This window comes from Adelges cooleyi, unplaced genomic scaffold (genome assembly GCF_023614345.1).
Source record: "Adelges cooleyi isolate 19-005CV unplaced genomic scaffold, UGA_ACOO_1.1 ACOO_flye_CR_arks_rails_tigmint_CR_PRNA_108, whole genome shotgun sequence".
NCBI classification, from domain to species: Eukaryota; Metazoa; Arthropoda; class Insecta; order Hemiptera; family Adelgidae; genus Adelges; species Adelges cooleyi.
Genome location: NW_026095761.1, coordinates 190,996 through 218,752, shown reverse-complemented (window position 1 = coordinate 218,752; position 27,757 = coordinate 190,996). Strand labels below are relative to the sequence as shown.

The window sequence follows — 27,757 nt, the reverse complement described above, 5'->3', positions numbered from 1 at the left end:
CACATGCACGCTAATTATTAGTGCAGCTGATAAACCGGCACATGTTGATTTTGTTGCGGCACAAAGAAGAGGAATAGTACACATAACGATAACGAGTGATGAACGCTAATTGATAATATACATATACAGTACAGTATTTTATCAGCCACAGATCCATTTCACTACGAAGGCGACTAATATAATCACAACCGCCGTTGACGTTGTTTAATTGTAACTAAACGATTAAACTGTTAATTGTATACGACACACAATGTATTTAATATAAACTACTAGACGGCGAGTGAAAAAAAAATACTCTTGATAACTCTGGAGAGAGGTCCAATTATAGAATTCTCGGCAACAGCTACCAAAAAAAAAAAAAAAAACTAAATACCGACCGACCGACCGCCTAAGTATGTGCGATTAGAAAATTACTGTACAATTGTTTTAATTAATTAGTAAAATGTAAAACCGTAGGAAAATGTAGGTACCGGTTTACGAGGGAACGCGCTATTGTCTGATAAGCGTGACACCGATTATCACAACAAAACGTTTGTTTGTAAAAAAAACCAACAACCGCCAATGTGATGATTAAGACACAAATACGATTGGTTTTCCTTAAGCTCCAAACGGTATTCCGGGAAACCGCGACAACCATTGACGAGACCGCAAGGACCTTGTGAGCCGATAAGTTATTTTTTTTTTTTACCGCAATACGGTAAAAAGACGGTCACCGTTCAAGATTACCTACCACCGCCCGAGTAAAGTTTTTTTTGTACACACAATTTATACTTAAGACTACATTTTTAGCGCGTAAAACATGTTTTGGAGATAGACATTTTTCCAGGAAAAACCCGAGTAGTTTTTTTACTCGATATTATAATTTATATATTGAAAACAAAAGTAGTAACACATTTTTCACATTTTCTATTTTAACGAAGAGTTAGTTGATAACAATGAAAGATTAATGGTAACGTTATAAGAAATCGAATGGAAATTTTTCTAGGAAAATGAATACATAAGGTATGTAATCGAGGAGTTTTTCTACATAGTTTTTTTATCCTAGTATAGAAAAAAAAGCAAATAAACCGAGCGGTTATTTTTAGTTCAACCCTAACGATATTTATATTTTATTTTTAAATAAGAGTTTGTATGCACCGAAAACCCTTTCTTAAATTTTTTTTTTACCAAACGGGTTTTACCAGCTGCACAAATCCTCTCATAAAATATTATTTTATTATATTATAATAATAATCATTATTCATGACACCTAACGACGAAAATCACTTGCGGTCAATTGTCTCCAACTATTGCACGACATGGGGGGGGCGGCTAGGTATTATATCCGGTATGTGAAATGCAAGGCAAAGTTTCGAGACGAAGTGGGATATCCTTTTACAAGGACGGGAAAACCTAAACACGGTGATAAGACTAGAGAGAAGTGATAACCGGTATACCGGGAAGATGACAAAATATAATAATCACTCGGCTCAAGTACGGCAGTGGGCGCCGATGACGTTCCAGGAAAAAGCGGGAAAGACACAATATTTCATCGTTGTAATTTATTTATCGCTAGCCGAGGAGAAAGAAAAAAAAATGATATTAATCGCGGCCGGCCATTGAAAAAACGCGAAATGGACATTTGTGTGTAGTATAATAATGTTGAGTTATTAAAATATTATGATGGTTTATTACGTTCGGAGAACGACACTGGCGATAAGCCGACCAGCGAGACAGGAAACGCTATTGTTTAGCCAGCACTTGTTATTATTATTGTTTTTTTCCTGCACCAGGTAAATGGCGAAATAGATTTCCAGAGAACATATTATAATATTGTGCTGCTGAATTTCCGTTTGCCGGAAACGCCGGCGTTTTACAAAAGGGGAGCGGCGTTGCTTCTTGAAATGAGGTCGACAAGCGTGAGGGAGACACAAAATCTCAGTTTTTTTTTCTCTAAAACTACAAGTTTACATTTTTTTGTAAACGGATCCGGAAGTTGACGTTTCTTCATTGTGACTATGGTTTTTTTATTTTTAATAATTATTATTATAGTGTAATATGTGAGCACGTGCCCGTCGCCGCCACCCCGGGCCCGACTTTTACCGAGGCGACACGACCGTCGTGTAAAAATAATAACCCGTTGGGCGCATCTCGATTTCCGGTGAACGCCTAACGCTCCGAAGAATTGCTTGTTAATCAGTTGCCGACCTATACACTACTGTATCTTACGAAGTCTGACCCCTGGATAGATAAGAACTATGTGCGGAATGTGAACGCGCACGTTTGCACAGTGACATAATCTGCACTTTTGACGGTACTACCGAATGACACGAGTCCAACAAGTCTAATGAGCAAGTTAAAAGTGCGCTTAGAAAGTTTTCGATAAAAGAAATCGACCGTCAAACCAGATAAGCGGTCCTAAGCGGATAACCAACGTATTATCGCGGTGACAAGTGAAGTTAACGCGGCTAACGAATAATTTAACTTGTTCAAACAAAAGAGACAACATAAAACTTCAAAGACTTCTCCCTTCTATTTGCCCAAACATCATCATGACAATTATTTACGGTCAATCAGAGTCCTTCTCCTCTCGTTGCGTGCAACTTACCCAATACAATACCATAACCATAAACATAAACGAGATACTAAGAAATAACGAGGCTCGACCAGCTAGAAAAAAAAAACACAAAAGAAACATGTACAGCGTATACAGTGAACGCCACAAACTAATAAGCCGGCGACCAATACATACACTACAACAACGTTGGTAATAATTAATTTTTAATAGATTCTGGACAAATTATGTAACCACCTACAAGACGATTATATTATAGGATTATCATGTTTTAATAGTATCGAAAAACATACGACCCGGGCCGACGGGCTACCTTGCATACGAATATTTATCCTCTTATATATACACAGAAATCTGGTATGTTATAGATCTAAATTAATCGTTTAGGAAAAAAAACCTGCCCACGATACGGATAACGAAACGAGCAACGACGACCGTCGTTTTGCGGGAAACGATTTCTGACAGTGTGACAGGAGAAGAGAAGGGGAAAGGAGGAGAACAAAAATTTTAGAAAGTCAGACCAAATTCCGCGGGTGTATATGCGCGCGAGGTTAGGTCTACAGGTCTACTATGCCCAACTACTATACACGCTCCAGAGGAATTATTTGGGTGTCATCCAACATTGCACGAGGTGAAGAATGTCCTCCACAGACACACACACACGGTTGCATAATAGCAAGACAAATCCGCACACTGTACACATCACAGTTTACACAGTAAACGAAAACATCTATAGACACAGACAGTAGTCACTAGGAAATCTCTCTGTAACCATTTAATTAGTTTTAAAACGTTTAACTCGACACGAACAACATGCTATCCCGTGTGCATATGTCTGGACCAGCGACGGTCTAAACCAGACAGTGTTGATTGCCAACTCATCAATCCCATCATGCACTCTAACCTAATTATTCCCCGAGTTTCTCCAACTATAATAATATAATTGTACATCATAAGCCAGACAGTACCGTGAAAAAATGTATTGGACAGTTGCAAACATTTTTGGGTACCCGGTTTGTTTTAATTATCACATCGACAACAACAACAAAAATTTGATAAAGAAAACAATTTAATTTAAACGAGTAATTATTTCGAGGAAAATATTTTTCTCGTGCGTTGCAGTTTGCATAATATCGTTTGTTAAGTTCATTTTAATTTAATGAAAAATGTTTACGCAGTTAGATATTACTATTTCTCATTATTGGATAATATATACATACGAGACATTTTGGCAGGTATTTTATTTAGTTTTTTTTTTCAGCCGTTCTTTTAAATGTTGTATTTTCTACCATCTACTTCCAGTGTTAATAATTATTTCCGGGGTAAAAGTCAGAAAAAAATAATACCAAAACTTTAATTTTTTTTTTATTCCTAGACCAGCACAGATTAGTACTAACCGATCAATGTCGACGAAATGCAAACGGGGCAACGCGTGTCTGCGGTGAAACGTACTTGCATCCAGTTTTGTGTCTCCGTGTGTGTGTGTGTGCTTTCACCGGTCGTGCAGGGGGGACCGCATTCTTTTGCACAGTCTTATATCGGTTCGGTACGATTGCAAAAAAAAAAAAAACAAATGATAATAAAAAAAACCACTGTCGACATTCCGTCTCATCAGCAGCAGCAGCAGCAGCAGCAACAACGATGGCGAAGGGTTCGCAGAAATTACCGCCCGTGGGGTTCTTCGCGTACCTAGGCGAGGGGCCGGGAAGACGGACCACCGCGGGGGGGTGTCCTCGTCTTTCAGAGAATACCCACAACAAACGAGCACACACACACACACACACACTACATAACAGCGATGACACGACCTTGCCAAGGACGAACGAGGACGGGATGCGCGCGACCATTTTAGTAAATTCGTTTTACATTGTTGTCGGACCGGATCGAATAATAATAATAATAATACTTAATGATAATCCGAGTCGTTAAGAAACCCAAACAATGTAAAAACCGGTAAAAGCGACAGCGCGAAAACAAACGAAACCGAGTAATTATTGTATTACTACAAAAGTAAACAGTAATAGTGAGAAGACGTTAGGATAATAATAACAATAATAATATAATAATTAGATACGAAGAGAGTAGAGTCTCTGTGTTTAACCTACTCAGGTGTTTACAAATAACACAATCGGCTAATGATAAATATTTGTCGTCGAGTGCCGCTTGAAATAAAAACCAGTGAAATCCACTCCAAAGCCCAATTGTAAAAATAATAAGCAATACAGCTATTCGCACGGCCAGACTCTTTTAACAATTTAATATCACACAAAGTAATAACATAATATCTAATTGTTTTCGAAAAGGAAAATGGCTTTGTAAACCTATAGTAATACGTTTTTTTTTTTTATATAGATTTGTCGGAGAAAATATTCGATCGATTCATTCATTACCTATTATTATTAATAGCCATCAAATGGATAATGACAGATTTTAATTCCGTTTTGGGGCGTTAAGAGGTTATATTTTGTGCGTTAATTCGCCGTCAACAGTGTCTCAACCGAACGAACCTTCCTTCGTCGGCAGGTCGACAGTCGTGCAAATTCTTTAGACTTTTTTTTTATTTTTAAAAAAGTTGTTTTTATCTCATTAAAGACGACGGTGATTCCCCGATCTTTAACGATCGCCGTGGCGACAGTGCGCGCTGTGGGTATTACCTATATATTTTATTGTAGAAATTCCGAAGAAGATTTACGAAAACCAATTACTACCGAGGGGGGCGGGAGACCGCAGAATAATAACACCCGACAACAATGAGAGAAACGTGCGACGGAAAAACAAAATGACAAATAAAAAACAGTATTTTTTTTTTTTTTTATTATTTAATAACCCAAGACGCGGGCCGTGAGGTTACCTGCGCCGGTTAGGTATAAAGTAATAAATACATATTTTTAATATAAAAAAAAAAAAAAACAATAAATTATTTTTTTTTTTTGACCGTCGAGTTGGCCTCCACTCCCCCGGCAAGTCACCGACCGTTTGCACACGGTAAAAAAAAAAACTAACAGCCGGTAGTAGTAGTAGTATTATTATTATTATTATGACTCATATCATCGTCGCGAGAACAGGACCCGATGTGAATGGGCTAAACCTCATCAATTTTACGACCGGATCGCAAGTACCTACGTGCCGTACTTATGTAAACCCACTGTAGCACGCGATATTTAAACGGTAAAAAAAAAAAAATAGCCAGCCATTAATTCGTCTTCGGGCAAATAAATAACATCCGGCGTCGTTGCCGAGGAATTATGCAAATGAGAAAAGCAAAAAAACCAGAAAAAAAAATTTCACATCAGAACTACGGTTATGATAATTTTTTTGGCGTGTGGGTGAGGGGGGAGGGGGTATCAATATTAGCTATTTCCTGCGACACAATTCGTCTTCTCCTGCTGTTCTCTTACCTGGCGAACGGTTCGATTTCCACCTCGTAGTCCTTATCGATGGGCTCCTTGCTGATCAGCCTGTCCACCTGTTCGGCCGTCAAGTCCAGGTATCCCGGTTGTTTTGCCCTTATCAGCTGCGGCTGTGACGGCGGCGGCGTCGTCGGGTTAACGGACACCACCTCCTTCATGCCGGCGGCACACGGTAACGGTCGGGCGAACAGACGACACGCGCGCGATAAATGGTATTAAAAAGAAAATGAAAAAAAAAAAAATCAAAATCAAAAACTGTCTGCCGGCAACGAATGACCGCAGCGGTATAATATTATAAACTACTACAAAGGCGACCGTGGGTTTATTTTGGACGACGACACTATATTGAAACCAAAACGCACTGGTTTTATTTATTAATTTTACGGCTATGGGCGCACGAAAAAAAAAAATGAAATGAAAACGCGACTGTGAAACGTGTAATTGATTTCACCAAACCGATAAAAACAACAAACAAAACGTGTCGGTTATAAAAAAAAAAAAAAAAGAATCGCGCACACGGATAAAAATTAACGTGTAAATAATATCAAAAAAAATCGTCTCTCTCTGTATCGCGTTCGCGTCACTCTTCACACGGCTACATAACTGCCGGGACAGAACAACAACCGGTACCGTCGACTACACATCCGCAAATGGCCGCCGACCGTTGCCGAACAGCCGCTCCAACGTCTGCCGGTGGCCCGCGCCCGCCGGCAGGAGTGGGGGGTCAAACGTCGGCGGCGGCGGCGGCAACAGCAGCTGGCGCCCGCAACGGTTTTTTTCCATGCTGGCCCGACACGATATATACCGTGCTCGCGCCATAATTACCGTGCAACACACGATGGACATAGAGCCGCGCATAATTCTGTGGCTTGGAGCAAGAATGTCACTTTTTGCAACTTTCGGAAAATGAGCTTTGAAGTTTTTATTTTCCATTAGGCTCTATGTTAATTTTTGTATCAAACTCTTCACGAGTAATTCATTTTTTTTGACCTCAGAGTGTGATTTTTTCACAGCATATAAAGAATGATTCAATTTTTGCAATTAGCGGACTAACTCGCTTATGCACAAAATTGACATTGACGACCCTTCTTGCTCCAAGCCACAGAATTGTACCATCGTCGTTTATTTATGTATACAAACAATATTATGTACGTATATGAAAATACACTGATTTTCACTCCGCACTGACGGCGGGCTGATTTTATTTTGTTATCAGTGTTTATTCTGATTAATGCATTCTGTGCTTCGGACATTTTCGTGGCGTCCATTTAGTATTATATAATTTTATATATTATATTATAATATTATGACGTTATGTCTATACACAACTAAATAAATAACAATGTATAGGTATGACATTATAGTGGTGAAGCCTTGAGAATATGGGCGCCGCGAAAACAACTTTTTCTAGTTTTAAAACTGTAGGTACTCAAAACAGACAGGTCCGTCTTAGGCTATGTAGGGGTCCTTAAATAAAACCAAAAAGATGACAATAATTTTTCTATTATTCGCCAGAGGCCTTGGGCTCGTGCCCAATGAGCCCTTAGGGTAAAAGCGGATCTAAAAAGAGATATAGATTTTTAAACACTTGTTTGATAGATCTCTCTTTCCGGTGTTAGTCTAATATATATTTAGAAATTATTTTAGTGAAAATTGCCTATACAATGCGCCTAAATAAATTCTAGTGTAGAGGCCTTCAACACCTGATCTCCTGCATCCAAACGAGGTCTATGGCTGTAATGTCTCACGTTAATATTAAATAAACATGTTTAACTCACATATTAAATCGCTTTTGTTTTCAAATATTTTTTTTTCTTCAATCGCTTACCTATTAAAACTCAAATGGTAAATATTGATTAATTTTTAAAAAAAGAAAATTTTTAAATAATTAAGTAGATATCAAAGAAATAACCAACTGAATTAATGTTATATTATTTATGTTTAGAAAACGAAACGAGAAAGGATAAAATCCGATCAATTAAAACTTGACGGTCAATAATATGATAATCTATTATAAGTAAATAATAATAATTATCGAAAACAGGTATTCTATTTCGACTCATTAGAACGTTTTTTCTTCGTTATATCACGACCATGGTGTACAATTAAAAGTTACACTGAATCAATTATCTTGATTATATGTAATAAAATAGAAAACTGAGTTATCTAGACCACAGAAACCATACTCGGTGACAACGGGTAGGTACACCTTTTTTGGCTGTCTGCAATTTTTTTTTTTTTAATAAATCATCTTTTGAATTTGAACTGAGAGTGAAACCAAAATATATATATAATATGAAATTTTGATTGTTTAAATTGATTATTTTGTTTTCGCTTTCACCGCGGTGGTAAATTTTACAAGTGACAAGAGACAAGTGACTTGTTTACGTTTATTATAAACAAGCCTGGTGTACTTTCTTCTGCCGACTTAACGAATTTACTTAAAAAAAATGATACGGTTTGAATTTGTACCATTACACGTATGATTTATAAATACGGCAATAACGCTTATTCACTAAAGTTATCTTCGCAATTGTGTTGGCAAAACATTTATTTTTTAGTAGCAATAATTAGCGTCAATTATAGAAGACATACGAGACATTGACTACCAAATTTGATTTGATTTTAATAACACATTTTCTTACAAAAATTATTGTAAGTTAAATATTCTAATCGTTTTCTCGATATATATACCTATATAGACCTACGCATTGCTACCTACTATAAGTTTTTTTTTAATGTAAATTAAACTTGAATCCTACATCAATTTCATAGCGCAGATAAGTGCATTTTTTATAGTCTCACATAGGAAAAGCGTTTGAAAGCTAAAAAACTCTGCATGGACCTCTAGCGGTAAAAGCGGTTAATGTTTGTTTCAAAAAATAAACGTCTATTATTTACAGTAGAAGTCCGTACTGCTATAAGTAGTTATTTAATTTCTCAAAAAAAAAAAAAAGAAGAAAAATGCTAATTTTATCACACCTCGCACGTCTTGTGCACTATGCCGTCGCACATAACGATAATGTATATTATTAAGCAATTAAAACGTGAGAAACGCAATTTTATGCTATATCGTATAGGCCGTTATTTTGTATCGTATTTTATAGCTGATATCATCCACAGATCGAAAGTGGAATCGTTGTAAGTACATATATTACGGCGGATCCGAAAAAGCGAGAGCCGCTTTACAATATAATAAAAAATATTATATGTTTTCCATTCGCTTCGCGGCTCTCGGTGTATACTATAATGACAGGCTAATGCAACAGGGATATCGACTCCCTCTATATCTATATTATAATTGGCACCGGCTCCTTATTGTTTTTGACAGATCAAAGACTACACACACACACACACATGGACCGTAACTAACGTATACTTAGGCACTCTCGACACACACACACACATACATAATAATATGTATACACTTGCAGGATAAGGGCATACAAGTGATTTGTACTCGAGTCGCTTTCGCACCGGACGCGAAATCGTGAAATTTCCCAAGTTCGCCGCCCATCGATCAATGTGAGTGGTTTTGTCGCGCAGAAAAAAAAAATTAATTAGCTATGCATTTAAAACAAAACACAACGCTCAGAAAATATTTTTCTCGACGTGTACTGACATGGACGAAACCGTCGTTTGTGTGTGCGCGACACATGTGAAATTATATGTAAAATAAAAAAAAACCGAAAAGTAAACCGATGAAGTCACTTTTTCGGTTCTCATCGAAAAGTGTGCAACCGCGCTTTGTTCAGTGTTCTATTACACAAGGAGAAATTGTTTTAAGAAAATTGTTTCACTCACAATTGTTATTTCTTTATGGAACTTGTAGCTATTTAGGTTTTACAACAACTAATTTGAACCTTTTTTGGTTTTTTTGAAATAGAACTAAAATAATAAAAACCAGTCTTAGATTTTTAAAAACACTTATAAATTGAGAAAACATAGTTTAGTGTTATTTTTAAGTACATAAAAGCTAAACAAAACTCTAAAATTGATTTTATCTAATAAATTCGTCATTTTATTTCAACTGTGATAGATATTAGCATGTACAAAAATTATGTTATAGTGCTAAATATTAATGATATTTTATATTATTAGTGATTTAATATATAGTATGTATTTCTTCTACTTATAAATTATGTAGACAACTTATGAGTCGTACGCCATATGACTTATAGTTGTAATAAGAATTGATGTATTTTCTTTTTCATTTAGGTTGTAAACACCTATCAGTTCTAAGGCTAGTTTAAAAAACTAGAAAAATCCTATAAAATGGAAGCATTGTTTAGTTCTTGTTCCAAAAGTGTGTTATACTTTGGTGTCTTTTGTTTGTGATTTATATTTTTTAACATTGGTTTCATTTGTTTAAAAAAATAATACATTTAATTACTTAGAATTTATACAAAATTATTATCTGGAACTATATGTTAGTGAAATTGATAGAATTTCGTGTATAAATAGACCATACCAATTTGCTAACAAAATATTTTGAAGTAATAATTGTTTGAAGTTGTTTTTTCTATTTTGAATTTTCACAATTTAAAAACAAAGTTAATAACATTAGATAATTTTCTCATTACAAAAACTCCCTATCATATTATATTTGACCTAAGTCTTAAACTCTATTCGATAAGTAATTTAAAGACGTCGTGGTCTAACAAATAGGGAGGGAACTCAAAATTGATTTTTATCGGAAAAAAACTAATGTATATGTGTTTATTCTATGAGTTACCTTCAGGACCACCAAGTTTTGCCACTGATACCACCAGCTGCTGGTTATGGGTACTAGGCTTAAGTATAGACCCCATATTTGTTGTTTTTCTCGACAAGGGCGAGATAGCGTCCTTGGCCCTCAAACGGCTGATTTTGGACGTCGTCCTAGTAAATTAAACGGTTCGTTTGAGCTTTACACGAACTCACATTGTCGTGCCAAATTCAACGGTGTACACCAAACAAGTTAAACGCGTTTGACACGACAGCGCTGGAAACTTGGCACTGCCCGGTCTTTTTTAAACGATCCTCACACCGTCGTTCTTTGGACAGTTATTAATTTGACGACGTTGGTGTAGTATACAAAGTGCTTATATTATTTTTAAGGACAATAGTACTGTGTCAAACAACATTACCGCGTCGTAACGATCCGACGTATGGTATCTCTACATTCAGTATGTAATATGCATTACTATTTATGTAACTTGTGTAATAACGTTTTAACCCAAATAAACAAAGTCTTTAATTTGTCCAACGAGTTTTAATGTCATATTTTGGTCGGAGACTATGTGATGTAACACAACAACACAATACAATATTGTAGTACAAATATTTTATTATACAAAATGAATGTGAAATTTTGTTGTTTATTATTATTATTTTTTTTTTTTTAACAAAATTTAATGAAAAAAGTATACCTGTTTTTTGCAAACATAACACGCCTTTTTAATTTAGATTCTTTATTGCATTGCACACAAAACGTCATTTTTGTAATGTGTAATGTGCATACTAAACTGCATGCAGTTGAAAATATTATCCATTTACATAACAACCAAAGATTGACGGTATAACCTGCGCAGTGCCTGGTTTGGACACTTCACTAATCAACGCTGGACACATACTATACAGTGAGTGGTTACATCTCACAAAGAAACGAAGCGGTCATCGTCTCATTTATTATCGTCCATGTTCTTATACCTGTACAGTATTATTTATCTATACAAATATTATACATGCATATAATTATATGAAAGTATTTTAAATATGAAGACTATTATGCGCAACCTTCTTTACTGCTTTTGTCATAGAAATACACTGATGTGTTTTCTGTTCAAAAAAGTTATTTTTTAAAAATGTTTTCAAGTAACCAAGATAAAATAATTTAGTGATAAAAGTATATAAGTGCAGAGTTCTAGTGTTTTGTTAATATACAATTTTGTATTCAATTCCAATGTTTACCTTTATGGGTTATCCCAATAGATACCTAGTAATATTTTCTGGAATGATTTTTTTTTAATAACAATTTTTACAAAACGTATTATTATACTATTGCACACAGATACCTTGTCGAGGACCAAAAGGACTAAGATCCTAGAATTTCAGCTTAGCGTTTTGTATTATTATTTGAAGTCAAAAAATAATACTATAGTACTTATTCAGTAATAAGGAGATTTAGCTACTGTGCCGGTCGTTATTATTTTTTCATATCAAAAATGTAGAATGCAATACCATATAATAAACGTGTTATTATCAAGATTTAAGGTGTTTAGATAAACAGTGACCGCAATATTTCATAAAATAAACCACAAGACTTATGGAGCTCTGAGTTATGCGATTATAATAGAGCCTATGTATGAAATTATAGGTTTTTAACATATGTTTTTCTCGAACATGGTGATCCTTAACCGTAATATACAATCGTACCAATGTCATTGCTCCTAAACTAAAGTTCATTATTTTTTCTTTGTCTTGAACAACAAAACAAATTTAACAATATTTTGGTACACACGGGCTGTAACACCATTCACAAAGCTGGGGAAAATCGAGTTTTCTAGATCTTTAACGTCCTATGATCCAATTTTTTAACTTTAAAATCCTATTTCTAACGTTTTTTGTGTTGGCCAACCCTGGTAAGTTAAGTGCAAGTGCACCAGATTTCGCTTTCAATTTGAATGTAACGTGTAGTGGGTGAACACGGTATTGGACCACTGCCTAGCTGGCAACACTGCTGGCGTCAACGTCCTTGCCCAGTCGCGGTGTGTACACATCACACACCTCGCACGGTCGTTCGGCGACCCGAAAGCTATATTATATTATAATGGGAATGACTATCGCCTACCATAGTATAATATAGTGTAGTGTGCACTATGCTACACTGTACAATGACTAAAGCAGACGGCCCGGTCCAAAAGGGGTGAAATGCGCCCCACAACCACTACACGTGTCAACCCCTTCAGTGCTGCAGTTCTAGGGACAACTCGAGTACTGTGTACGATAGTAGTAATAATAATATATCATTCATGTTCAACCGGAATTCCGATATGGCCCATTATAAGAATTTTTGCATCGTTTAATTATTGCCGGCGTATAGTTTCGGAATCCAATGGGTAGTGACTTAAATTACAAAATATATTTTTAAACGTTGGGTACAAACTTGGGGGGTGTCGTTTCACCCTCCCGGATATTTCATTCAAAAATAGCTATTCAAATAAATATCTGGTGTACTATAATAAGTCATGTCCGTTCCTCGTTTGGTATATGAACACTATGGATTAACGAGAAGGAAATGCTTGTGTATTCAAAATGAGCTATCTAAAATGTTTGCCGTATTGGAACATGATTATTACACCGGTGTCATGGTTTTCTATACTCGCTAGTTTCTTCGAAACACTCAAAAGCAATAAACTGGCATTATGACCGAATACCTCTATAAGAGGAGAGATTCGCTATCTAGAAAGCAAAATTTATTGGAAATATTGCAAATAGAATTACATATTAGATATTATTATACAAATTTATTACAATTACAATGTACAAGATAACTTTAGGTATTAATAATATGTTTATAATCCAGCACGCGTGTGCATTATTGGGTAATGGCGCGAAAACACATTATACAACCGTTTTTTTTTTTATGTCCTACAAAGGAGTTGTGATTTAAGGTACTTTCAAGGAATCTCGAGTATTATAAAATTGAATCGGTCCGTGTGTAACTATATGTGGGCATCTTTCCGTATGGTTTGGTATCGCGTGGGATAGTTCATGGGCATGGCGTTCTCGTCGATAAGTCATACAATACAAAACAAACATAAATGTTAGTAATTTTTAATATTATTAAGATTAGCCGTTAACTTGTAGTTATATTAGTTAATTGATTGAGTTCTGAAGCGACAATTATAATATACATCATAGTCATTTCAGTCTATACTTTCAAGAAACATTTTTTTACAATGCTATTAAATGTATTACATGTACATATTTGATGGAAATGGTTTAGTTTGCTAAACATATTAAACGATAAGTCATTGTTACCGTTTGTACTTGGACACCTTGTCGAACCTAAGACTTAGACTTGCGGCGTGTAGACATTCTCCTACGCGTTCACCTAATATTTCAACCCAACAAACACGTCTTATACTAATTTGGCGTGGGACCCAACGCGGCATTAATGAGTATAATAATAGTACACAAAATCATATACCGTTAGGTCGGTAGGAATTGATTGATTAACTTTGGCCAAAAACAATTAATCATCATTTTGTTTCCGAATTATCAATAACAATAATGATAATAATAATATAAATTAGTCAATTATTACCAGCCGAGCGCGTGTGAAGTCATACACTCGTGAGCCGAAATTAATGATAAATATTATTTACAGTCAGTATGATTGAAATCGATTTTTCCACAAGCGTGGGTAGGTTTTTTCTGAATTTTTTTTTTGAATTTTTATCCATGCTAATCAAGCCGAGTGTGTTAATACCGTTGCCAAAGCGATTGAACATAACAATATATTAGACACACGGTACGAACATGCGTTACAATGGTATGCTAAATAAATTCCGAATTCGTGACTTATTCTTGTAGGAAGTGTTTTTGGTCATTATTAGATCGTCGCGTATTACATCAAATCGAAAGTAGTTCGTGTGTATAATTTTTTTGTTATTTTACACTTTTACAATATAATATATTCGCCGTTTTATTCGAATCGTGTATTAAGAAATTAGATTTCCCCCCGAGGGCAATTAAATGACAGCTGTTTTTTTTTTCCTAAGAATAATCACCGATTGTAAATGATAATATTATACACCGTTGGGAAGTCGTACCTATACCTAATGGTACAAGAAATGCGTTTTCTTTGTAGTATGTTAATTTCCGAGTGTTGGATGCCGTTCAAATGATAATACAACAACAATGCAATGCCTATAATACGCCTCTCGTTTATATAGTACAATAATATAATTCGGATAAACCGAAACAATTTCGTTACATAATGCATTAGGATTTGAAATCGAGTATACTGTTTTCACCAAAAGAACAAGATGAAATTGAACCCAATTATACACTTATTTTATTTTTATTTTTTAGTTGGTCTGAATCGTAACGCTTTATTGTGCGCATAAGTTGGACATATTATATTATTACATTATCGCTAGATCAGAGATTACAAAGAGAGAGAAAGATATCTCCTGAATAATATAATCAAAAAGAACCAACTTCAGAATCCTCGTCCAAAAAATTATATAACAGTATATCATAAATATTTTAACCCCAGTGACACGTATCCTAGATTATATATAGTCTAGAATACATGACACAATAGCATTGTCATACACTATACTACCAAAAAAAACCCGTTATTCGAATTGAGTATTATAGTTCGGTTGTAATAGAGTGTGTATGTATGCTCTTTGCCAAACAATTATTAGGACTTTTATTTTAATCAAATAGACGTAAGGAGCGCCGGACGGGCTTAAAAAGACCTGTACCGTGTAAGTTAGCTGTAAATGCTTACAGTAAGCAAAAAGGACATAGTAATATTTTTTAAAGAAATAATTCTAAATGCTTAAATATTTAAATTTTTATCTGATCAACATAAGTATTTACAATCATTAGGTATCTAACGAATTCGAAGAGATGAGGTTATTACATTTTGTTCATATTAAGACGTTATAGATGTATCCCAACAAAAACACTTCCTCAGCTCAGTGTAAATGGTCGCTAAGTAAAAAAATAAAACAAATGTTTCAACATAAGCGTTAAAACACGTGATATAACACTTCCGACTTAGTAAATATAGCACTTGTTATAATTGGAATATATTAGGATAACTATAGCAGGAAAACAAACTTTGACTTCCGGTCAAGTGAACTAAATTTCGATTTTTCCATGACTGGTTTAATATATGTAGATAGATTTTATTTGTCGACAACGATGAATAATACATACATTACATTATGGTATTTATTTAGTTCCTATATTATATCACTTTTTGTAAGGCTTATGTTGAAACACTTTTATTTTTTACTTAGCGACCATTTACACTGAGCTAACAAAGTGTTTTTTTGTTGTGGGATCAGTAGTTTTTTTTTTACATAAAAATAGAAGAATACTACAGAGCATACTCACTCATTATTACAGAAAACTTGTCTAACTTGTTTAGCTATATGCAAAACTGAGAAGGTTTTTTTAAAATTAAATTTTATAATTATATATTGTCTTTAGGAGTAATAACTAGTAGGTAAGTTTATTGTGCCAATGTATTTTAATTACATTTTTTGAGTACTTAAGAGATGCATGTGTATATGTGAATGTAATATGTTGTACTTTGAGAGTTATTTGATATTTATATCTGTCTTCTTATACTCTCAAACTGTATTGCCCAAGTCCTAATGAAAAAAAATGTTGAACACTTCATATCATACGCTCCATCACAATATTTTCAATAACCCTATTTACACGATTAAGTCTAATTAAACGAAAATTATGCAAATTGATTGGGATTGGTGTAACATATTTTTGTTGTGACTACTTTTTATCGTAACAATCTTTCATCTTTGAGGCTATTGTATCGATAAGGTTTTTAAGTAACATTTAACATTATATCAGAAACGTTTATTGCAAGGGTCGGGCTACATGACTAATATTAGTTATTACTTATTACACCATATTTTCATCGTTTAAAAACCGAACTGAATATTAAACTAAGCATAATAAGTACACATAATAATATTGTATAAAATATGATTTTATAATAATCGGTGGCCATTACCTTCCCACACACTTGTTTAGCTGCGATAACCAGCGCGATTGTGGTATATAATAATATAATAATAATATTAAAGATTTATTATTGACAACAACGTTACTCGAGGTTATCTAGATAGTGACGTTAACGCAAAAAAAAAAATATTAATAATAGAAACAAAATACTCGTTATTTTCTCGCGGTCTCATTATAATAAACGGTTAACAAAGTCATATTTTATACACAAACATATACTACACTATTTGGACTAGAAACAAAGATCTAAATGTGCGACCTACACACTCAGGGTCGTTCTTATAGGGGTTGCAAAGTCCAGGGCCAATTATTCGGAGTATAGTGGTATAATGTGGTCATATTTTTGTAAACAGCAACGTCGAAAAACAAATTACTGTATGTATTGTTAAAATGAATACTAAGACCGTAGACAGAATTTGGGAAAAACTTCTGTGGGTGAAGCTTTCTTAAATATTTCAATAGGTCCTTAATAAATAATAGTTTTATTTAGGGTTAATATAGTGTTTTTTTTTTTTAATAGAAGTAATGGGATATTATTGTAGTATGTTTCAGAAATCGGAGTCCTTCCATGAATTTTGTAGTGCCTGTCTAATAAAAGGATAATCGTCATAGCAATTGTAAAAAAATATAAGGATTTTCTGATTGTTTTGTAAGGTTTGGTGGAAAATAGTTCAAGTATGATATTTATTTGACGTTTTGAAAAAATAATTCATTTATAATTAATATATTTTATAATATTTATGAAAATATATTTTTAAGGATTTGTGTTTATTTCTTTTGTTTCCGATACGCGATGTCATAACATATTAACAATAATACAAATATCACCTCGACAGTTAAATAGTATTATCATTTTTCTATAAAATATATTTTTCGTAGTTGAGATATAATCGGCCTTTTAGCTGACAAACAAGAGTAATTTTGACAAAACTGCATTTTATAAACTGTTCCAAGTTAAAAAGTATTCAGAGAGAATGTTTGCGTTTAAGTGGTTAAATATAGACAAAATCTTTCTTTTCCATTTTTGTTCTGTTCACAATGAACAAAAATAGTCCGAGTTAGGTTAATTTGTTATCTCATTTAAAATGAACAAGTATTCGTTCATAAACATAATCATAAAATATCCATTAATTACTATGATAAAATAATCAAATAATTCATGTTTTTTTAAACGTTTTATACCATACAAAATAAAATTAACTATATTGTATTTTGAAATTTTATAAAATATATTAGGCTTACTGGGACACGTTGTTTTTGACGTTTCGAGTTTCTAGCAAAACAAATTAATTATCCACGTGAGTTAACCACATTACTAAATTATTATTATTATTATTATTATATTTGTTGCTGTGTGGGATGTACATAATGACCACCGGTTACACCTTATGTGTCCTACTCGAGACACTTAAGCTGGAGCGGCTGTGATTAGTTTACCTCTTGACATTTAGTCATTTTTTGTCCCCCTTAGCCGATGCCTTCAACACTCAATAGACACTGCTTGTGGATTGCTAGCCAGTGGCTTGTTATTTTTCTCTTTTAAAGTTAAACCTAATAATAATATATTGAACGGCAAGACGTTGGGCGTTTTTCACACGCACCTTGAGATAATAATTATTGTTGTTGCAAATACATATATATTTTTTTTATTTGCAATATACGAGTATTGTGGTTTTGCGTTTATAGCTATACTACGTATTATATTTTGTATAATTTATAGTGTATAATATTATGGCATGAGAGATCAACTTCCATACGTTAAAATACAATTTAAAAAAAAAAAACAGTTACCCGGCACATTAAGAGTATCGCCTCGCACTAATTGAATGTCTATCGATGTATGTGTATATGTTTTACCGTTAGCAAAATTACCGACGTTAGTTAATGAATACATATGTGGTACGGGAAACAATTAAAGATAATTTGAAAAGAATTCTTAACGTCCTCTATCGGCGCTGGCCGGCTTTAGTATACGTTTAATTGCATCCAACATAATTCCGCTGAATTATTGAGGTGTAACATAATATTATATATTAGACCCGTACAATGTAAATTTATTGCCCGTTCGTTGTTCCGCATAACTTTTAAGAACTTTCTCCATTATCACTATTCAAATCAAAAATCGTTTAAAATTCTACCCAGTACGTTTACTCAAAAACGTGCCAGATAATAGTAATACCTAAGACGCCGTGTAGACCGAACGATTGTACAATCCAATAGCCGTGGCCGACCGTTTGTGTACAACAATAATATATACTGAACATAGAGCAATATAGTTGGCTGTTTCTTTTTTACCGTGCAGTAACGAGCAAATGCATTGTGGGTATACCGACTGCTGTTCATTGTAAATGTCAAATTTGTTTACTTGGGGTATTTTGGGTTACACAACGTTATCATTCTTTAATAATTATTTACCGAGTATACTATGTAAGACAGAGTAGGAAATATGCAATCAAATAAATTCTGTATTGTTTGATCAATTTTAATAATATTTAATGTTTAATTGATAATTAAACATTCAATGACCTCGACAAGGGAATATGGTTTAATGAATTTCGAACACTATTACTATACTATACTTGCATTACTCACTACACTAGCACTATATACTATTAAACGATGACAAAAACATAGAATAACTAATACATTTATATAGGTGTATGTATAAAATAAGTCCAACACGTTTTATCTGCATTTTATTAAAAAAAAAAAAGTAAACAAATTAACTTATTCATTGAAAAAAATATTTTGTGACCTAACCTTGTACCCGTTTACCTAAACATAATGATGGACTTGAAGTTTGACGACGGTCGATTAATATAGTCCAACTGGCAACTACGGGTGACTATATTTTAATGTTTATAAGCAATCATTAAACAGAATTAACAAGATTGCGTTTAGAACTCTGTGGGCGGTTTTAGTATTTTTAACTTTTACCAAAATAACACTAAACATGTAGACATTTCCAAATACACATTACCAAACAGGCGTTGAAATTATTACATACCTTTTAACATGGGTGACATACATTTTAATTTACATATTAAATAGCTAGACACATATTTTTCGGAGATTGGATAGTTTTTTTTACAATTTATGATGTTGTCGTATATTGTGTAGCAGTTAAAACAACGGCCCCCTACACTCGTGGTATTGTTATTACTATTCTTTCGCTTCCACACAGCCGATAAATAGCCGTTATATAACACAGCTTCGTCGCGTTTTGATCATTCGACCTTGTCCGGAACACGAAAATGTCAATTGGCCAGGTTACAATTGGTAAGTTTGTAAATAATGACCAAACGTCCTTACAAACGAAACGATTTATCTTACCACCAGAATTAGCGAACTAATAGGTATACGACTATTCAAGCCCGCATACTCGACAACATACAGGGAGTCACACTCCTATTAGATTTAGCCCACAAGTTACAAGAGTTGTCCAGTTGGAGATGGTAGACATTAGAAGGTGATATACTGTGCTTCTCAATCCTCGAAGACTTTGTTGTTATATTGTCCGTAGACAGTGTAGGATTAGGTTGGGTTAGGTTCTTGACTTGGCTGCTTTGTTGCCGCCGGTTGTTGGCTTCTATGTTTTGGAAAGACGAGCAAACATAATTCGATCATCACGTTGGTCCTGCAGTTATATGCGAATTTTTTTCTACTATTTCTTTTGCCTAATTATACATATTATTTGTATTCGGTATGTCTGCCGGGAATTATGACGGGCAACCCGCCCACCGCCGGCGATTGTGTGAGAATGTTATATTAGATTAGTCGTACGAGGAATGTGCACGTCGATGGTTTACAAAACAATTATCGACACACATTTGCGTATTGTCTGACTGGAAGGCTCCAATTATTATGGCCGGTCTTGCGCGCTCAGAAATACCTACTTTTTACTTTTTCCATGCATGCATTTTTTTTTTTTTTTAATGGAATTTTTTTACAGGTTCATCGGCTGACGGGGGCGAAAAAAACTAACTTATGTTAGAACAACACGGTATATTAAGAAACTCGAAGAAAAACTAATCACACATAATGATACACTCGGTGGCATTTACTTTTTGACGACGTCCGACGATGGCAATCATAAGAGAGCCATCGCAGTATTTTCTGGATGTGCTTTCTTAGAAATCGCTATTACCCATACAGAAAATATCATTATGACCGCGCGCAGTGGGTACCTACTATTATTTGTCTTCCGAGATGTGAATATAAGTAATACCGGTACTTAAGCGCCGAATATCACTGTAATCAACACTAGTTGGTAGTGTTTGTTTAAAATGATAGATATAATATTTTCATGTTTCGTTGACCTCTTTTTCCACGCGCGCTTTCTTCCATTCAATCGTGTCTCTCGGAAAACACAAATCATTTGGCTTTACACTTGTCGTTGTGTCAACATTTTGGTCGAGAATTTGTTGACATACCAATCAAGTATTACCTGTGTTCATCATAAATATTTGTTTTGTACAAAAATCTAATATTACTTTTAACGTTGCAACAGTTGTATTATTTATAGGTTTATAATTAACGTTGTTCAATATTATCTATTAGTCCAGGGCTCGGAAGTTAATGACCCGAACACCCCGAACAATGAATAAATGTTATAAAATTGTCCTAAAAAGCCTAAAAGAAATGTCACATACATAAATAGTGAAAAATAATATTATAAGTCAGACTTATTAGGTATGAAAAAGATTTAAAAACAAAAAATTATGTTATAATTTTGTTTAATGTAAACAAACATTTTGTTTACTTGAAAACAACTACAATTCATACACAATGTATAACTACGTGCCAAGAAATTGTTAGAAAAATTTAACTACAAATTTAATTATTAACATTGCTTAAAAGAAAAATTAGTTTTGTCTTACTACTTTTTTTATGGTGGGTTATTGTAGTAGAATTTACAGGAAAACTACATTACATATTTAATTGTTATTTAATACATGTTAGATATATAATTAAACATGCACATTGAGAAGAGAGGAGAGAGATCTAGATGTCATTTTCTATGAAAGAAATCACCGGTCGTGGGAAGTATTAGTTTTTCATATATGCTTCCAAGGTTTCTGAACATTGTTAAAAAAAAGTCTGTTGCGTTACACTTGTATGGATTTCTATACTAGTGTAATAAATCATCGGACACTTTTTACTATCGACAAATTATGGACAAAAGGTCCTTTAGGCTGTGATTTTGATCTATGAGCACTGAAACTTACTACATTAAATTACCATTCTAATTTATTTCGCAGAATTTCGCCTGAAGCGGTTCTCTAGATAGGCGTAGGTAAATGATATACATTAGATGTAATGATCATGTCAACGTTTAAATATTAATCCGCAAGGTGATGTTATATAATTGGTTGTTGGGCAGTAGTCGAAAAAAAACCTATACATTTCTCAAAAGTACAAAACATAACATCAAGATGTTACATATTATAGTTGAGTTGATTTATTATTGTTGTTGTTAAAACGAAATGCGGCTATGTTGATCCTGGCAAATAATCAGAATGTCCTTAACAATGATGTTGTTACTTTTTTTTAACTTTCTCCTTTAGTATTTAATTTCGTCGGCTTAGATACTTTTAACTGTATTAGTGTATCTAATTTTGTTTATCAGTTGTACGTTAGCAAATTTAAGAAAAGTCATTTTTTTAATTATACCAAAAGTGATAAGTAGTTTAAATTTTATCCGGCCGACTGTGTACTCGTATAATATATCAAGTTAACTGTAAGTTCAGTTGTATAAAGTGTGCAACCTACTGCCTGCTATACAATAAGATAGTCTTACATTTCGTCTAGGTTCTTTTACTATTACAGAGTTTCCTAAGAAGTCTCCCTTCAAAACTAACTCATTACTCAACCCCTTTTCCGTATACAACCACTAACCCTCGGTTTTATGCCTTGGTAACCCCACGCGCCACACTTTTGTAGAGAAACTACACACGAATGCTTCCAAGTTCACCCTCCGTGTGACTTTATTTTATCAATATATTATTTACTTGAGACATGACCTAACCGTACCTATGAGCGTGTGCAGAAAATTCCAACGTCAGTGTCTGTGTTTTGTCTATATTGCTGTTTCAGGACAAGATCTAAAGAAAATCGTATGTAGTTGTACGGCTACTAAAAAACTTAAGACTTACTAATATTTAAATATTTATTTTAAATAGATTATGTAAACACAAAAAAACACGTTCAACGAGAAAAACAATTTTTTATTTTAAATCTGCCAAAAGAATGTTGAAAAACTTGCTTGAACTCTTCTGTAACAATAATTAAGAAATGATCGTTTACAATACATAGGAATATTTTTCAAGTTGATGACAAATTTTAAGAAGAAGCTGTTTTAGTTGCATTTGTTAAACGATGCCAATTAATTTACATTTCATACGCGAAACAGCGATATTTATGTAATGACAAAAAACAACTATTTATCTTTTTAATATTAATTTGTCAATTATTTACATGTTACAGACAGTTTTTATTTGACATTTTACAGACAGAACCATTATTTATTAACTAATATTGCTATTACTATCCGGAGATTTATTTTATTTTTAGTCATGAAAAATGTCCAATTCAACTTGTAACTCTTCCCAAAAATAATACTAGACAGGAGACACGGTCATGATATTTAGTATTCTACTTGTAGTTTAGTTTTTGTAAGAATAATAGTAAATGAAACGTAAAAGTTATAAAAATATAAGAATGTCAATCAAAATTGTTACATCTGCCTATTTTTTTCCATTAAAGTAAAAAATCTTTTACAAAATTGGTCATTTTATCTTTTTTGCCGTACTTATTAAATAATAAGAATTATATAAAAAATAATAATAATCAAATCTTACATCGACTATAAATTGAATATTCCAACATACTTTATTATAAATTATAATAGTTAAATTTTTAGTTATACAACTTAGAAAAACAGATAAGTAATATATGCTAATAATGATAAACTGTAACTCTTCAGGATAAATATGGCCCACATAATTTATTAATAAATGGTAAAAAAGTAAAAAAAAAAAATAAATAATACTATAGTTACACTCTTGTAATATTGTTAACAATAATATTAATTTAACAAACAATTTTATACAAAAATTAAATTAATGGTTAGGCTATTTTTCGTTACTATATTAGACTAGAGTTAGTATAAATATTGGAATATAATATTATTAATCTCAATTTTCATTTGAAAATTCACACCATTTGCTTATTTGGTTAACCAACATTTTTTTTATTTAAAAAAACAAATTAATTTGTCATACGATACGTTTTTTTTTTTACAAACAATTACCATGTTTATAAAAAGCAATAACTTATGCATACATTTATTAATTATCAAATTTACATTTCTTAATGCAAATTAACGAATGCACGCCAACGTGGTCATTTTTTTATAAAAAAAACCGCATAATATGATTAAAAATGTAATTGTTTTTACAAGAAATACTTCCATGTCAGCCTTATATGATTAATGACCTGCGGTGCTTGGTTAAAATGTCCAAAAATTGCGATAATGGGGTTAAATATATTATAAGGGATGAATTGTTTTTTTTCTCATGTAAAAGTATTTTATACCACTAGTTAGATGTTTTATGTTTATTGTAAAGGTCATTTAAATACAAATCCTTTTCTCAAGTTTTATTCAAAGTTTCAATTGCATTCTAACAAAATTAGTTTTGTTGAACACATAAGACATTTTACCCGAGCACCATAGAATTCATTATTATACTATTAAATACATTTTAATAATAATAGTAACAGTAATATCACTACTACATATAGAGAAGTGTTGTGGATGTTGTTTTCAAATTGTATTATAGAGTGTCCTAGAGTTTAAAAAACATTAAAAATAGGCCGATAATTATAGTGTAAAATATAATATAATTACGTGTGCGATTTAAACACGTTGGCAAGCAGTCATTATACCGTTTTGAGAATTTTGTCCCTATAGATTTTCACGCTTATTGCTTAAGTGCGATAAACATCGGTGGTTACACGTGATTCGTGAATACTCATTTGGCATATTATCACGGTCTAGCTGAGTAATTGCCGAACAAATAACAATAGTCGTGAATAATGATTGTACGGCATTCTCATCGGTTGGTAAAAATCAAACTTATGGCGTTGTGCGTTCTGTAATAACAACAATAAATAAAAAATATATATTATACATGTACTGTTCGAATTCCACTGCCTTTGTGTAATTATTGATATTGGTTTTTCTGTTATCAGTACATAATAATTGGTCGCGTGCAACTCGTTCGGTGTTGGCATGACGTTGTGGCCTATCAGTATACATCCTATGCTGTACAATACAATTAATGTATTCATTTTGGATGTAATTCATATTGTTTTGTCCGTTTCTATGGCTCGACTGGTGGACACTGCAGTGGTTTAGTTCAAAACGGGTCGTCGACACCCAAGTCTCTTTTTTTGAAAAATTTAAATGGATTTAACAAACGGCAGTCCAAAACCCTTATGGAAAATAAAACTTTAAAGCACATTTGCAAAAGCGGTCTGTCGGCCCGACTTGGTCCAAGGACAGATACAACGGTCGCACTTTGTTTGCTGTTTTCAAATTGTTTAACACAACAGCTATTAACCATATCCTACCCATCGGCTATCAAATAGTTTAGGCGCTTCAAACGTATACCTATTATTAATATGTTTTGCAACATAGTGCTTGTTATTATTATAATTTCAGTTTTTTTTTCATCCGGAACTGGTTTTTTACGGATAATATTTTTTTATTTTATATTATTTTCATCGTGATCTCGTGGGTGTGTGCGGTATTACACCGGGTATCGCACGTGATACCATCGTCAAAATACTAAAAAATCCTAAATAATTGTCGACCTCGGCGCCGGAGAGGATAGCGTACGGCGTAAGACGGGCCCACGGGTATTTTTTTTTTGGGGGGGGGGGGGCAAGTCTAAAAATTATTGTGTTTTGGCTCTACACACGCCTACTCGTCGTGTATTTATAGCTTTAGGTTTATTTTTTTTTCACCATTTCGAATATAATATCATATTGTAGTGGCCACGTCTTTAAGTGTTCTTTTTGTCGACCGAAAAAAAAAAATAAAATCAAAAAACACGATTCTTGAACACACACACAATGAGCATTTCGTGCGTAACGAGTAAACGAACCAATACACATTGGAAACACGAATAATATCATATATACGAATGCGGTCGTGACTGTCAACCGTGCCCGTTGCCACCGCCGATGTCTTTGACCTTGCCGGCTCGGAAGTCGAACCCGCGTCACCCACAATCGACAGCCGGAAGTATATTGTAAAAGCAAAGGTACCTGGAAGTCCTGGAAACGGTCGGGTCTTCATCGAGTCTAACGCCTTTCAAACAACGGCTGGACGTTACTTTCAATGCACATAGGCTGGTTGTAGTGTACCCGTCAGCTTACATAAACAACGAGTTAAGTTAATAGTGCTCATATTGTGACATATTTGATGGATAAATGAATACAGAAAAATCATTTTAAAAAGATGAAATAACCAAGGTTCTGCAGATACTTGTACAATAAAAATAAATTTCACACTAAACACAACACCTAGTAGGTATACGTTATAAATTACATAAAAAACAAAGCGGTTTGCATTTTTAAAAAATTTACTACAGATCACGAAATGCATCATTTTTTTGTCCCATTCGTTAACAATTATCCCAGTTGACCAAAATATAATATTTTGAGTAGACAAAACCGTTTATGTCATTAACAACTAATTTATTTTGAAAATAATTATGTACAATTATTAACAACAGGTAACACTAGATCTAGGAAATATATTATCTTTTTAAGGAATGCGTGGTTATTCAAACTGGCCAACCATTCAAATAGGATTTCCGTTTGTGATATAATTCACAAACCGCTAGCCTGTAAGTATTTTTACTTCAAGCGTGTACCAAGTGAACACACTAAGAGACACACGAGTTCAACGGACGTAATTCATGGAAATTAACCGAGGATAACGAACTACGTTTTAACTAGGTACTTGTTGATATTTTAATGGGGGGTGGGGGGGGGAGAGGGAGGGAAATATCGATATTCAATAATTGAGTTATAAATCATTAACATTTTTTTTTTTTTTTTGGCAGAGATATTGAAAAACCAAGGCCAAAATTGTTGCCGTGTAGGTATCAATTGTACCGTGTATGTATAATGGTATACTACTGCAGACAATATTTTTTATACAATTACTAACCTATTGAGATTGAAAAGAATTTCAAATCGCACACATAACGCTGGTAATAAGTGCGGCGAGTTATGTAGTTGAGTTTGTACGGTGCGCATCCCATGCGGAATGTGATTGATGTAAAAATAAATTTTGCCATTTAAGTGGTGGCTTAAGAAAAATTGCAGCAATCGGATTCTGATTCCGATTTAAAGTGATTAAACGACAACGGTGGTGTATAATCGCCATACGTATAATTTGAACGACTCCGAGCAATGGCGCACGATTCGGATAAGATGAGAAAAAAGATCATTCAACTTGGTATTTTTTTTCCCCCACAGTGTGAGTTCGACTACTTAATTCCTATAGGTATTGATTTCAGTCAGTATTGGGTGGATCAATTATTATACAACGGTCAGTGATTTTGCATATTTATCCAGTAATTACACGACGCTGTTTCTCACAAGAAAATCAATAACTAATAACACGGGTAGTATTTTTTTAATGACAATCTGTGCGGTCGAACCGTTGAAATTGTGTTTGTATAGGAAGTAAAACGACACAGGTAGGTATGCACCTCAATCATATTATACATCTTGTTATGATACATCATAGTACTTTGTAACAGCTTTAAACGCTTATTGGTTGCGTTACAAACACGTTTTACAAGTTGCTCAAACCGAACCGTGTGATTATATTAACCGGACGGTTCGAAAGGAATTCTGGATGATTCGCAAATTCCTCCTAATACTACGAGCTATTATTCTTTATCTCGTTTAATTACAATACCGTGTTGATAATACC

General features: G+C 33.6%; 1 protein-coding gene across 1 annotated transcript in view; it reads right to left on the bottom strand.

Moving 5' to 3' along the window:
• Window positions 1–6,600, bottom strand: part of LOC126844429 (calcium/calmodulin-dependent protein kinase type IV-like) — a 54,185-nt gene extending 47,585 nt beyond the window's left edge. Inside the window, exon 1 of the mRNA XM_050582623.1 lies at window positions 5,953–6,600. Within this exon, the coding sequence (XP_050438580.1) occupies window positions 5,953–6,122 (170 nt within the window). The 5' untranslated portion in view covers window positions 6,123–6,600. The remainder of the gene's footprint in view (window positions 1–5,952) is intronic.
• Window positions 6,601–27,757: the final 21,157 nt, after the last annotated feature.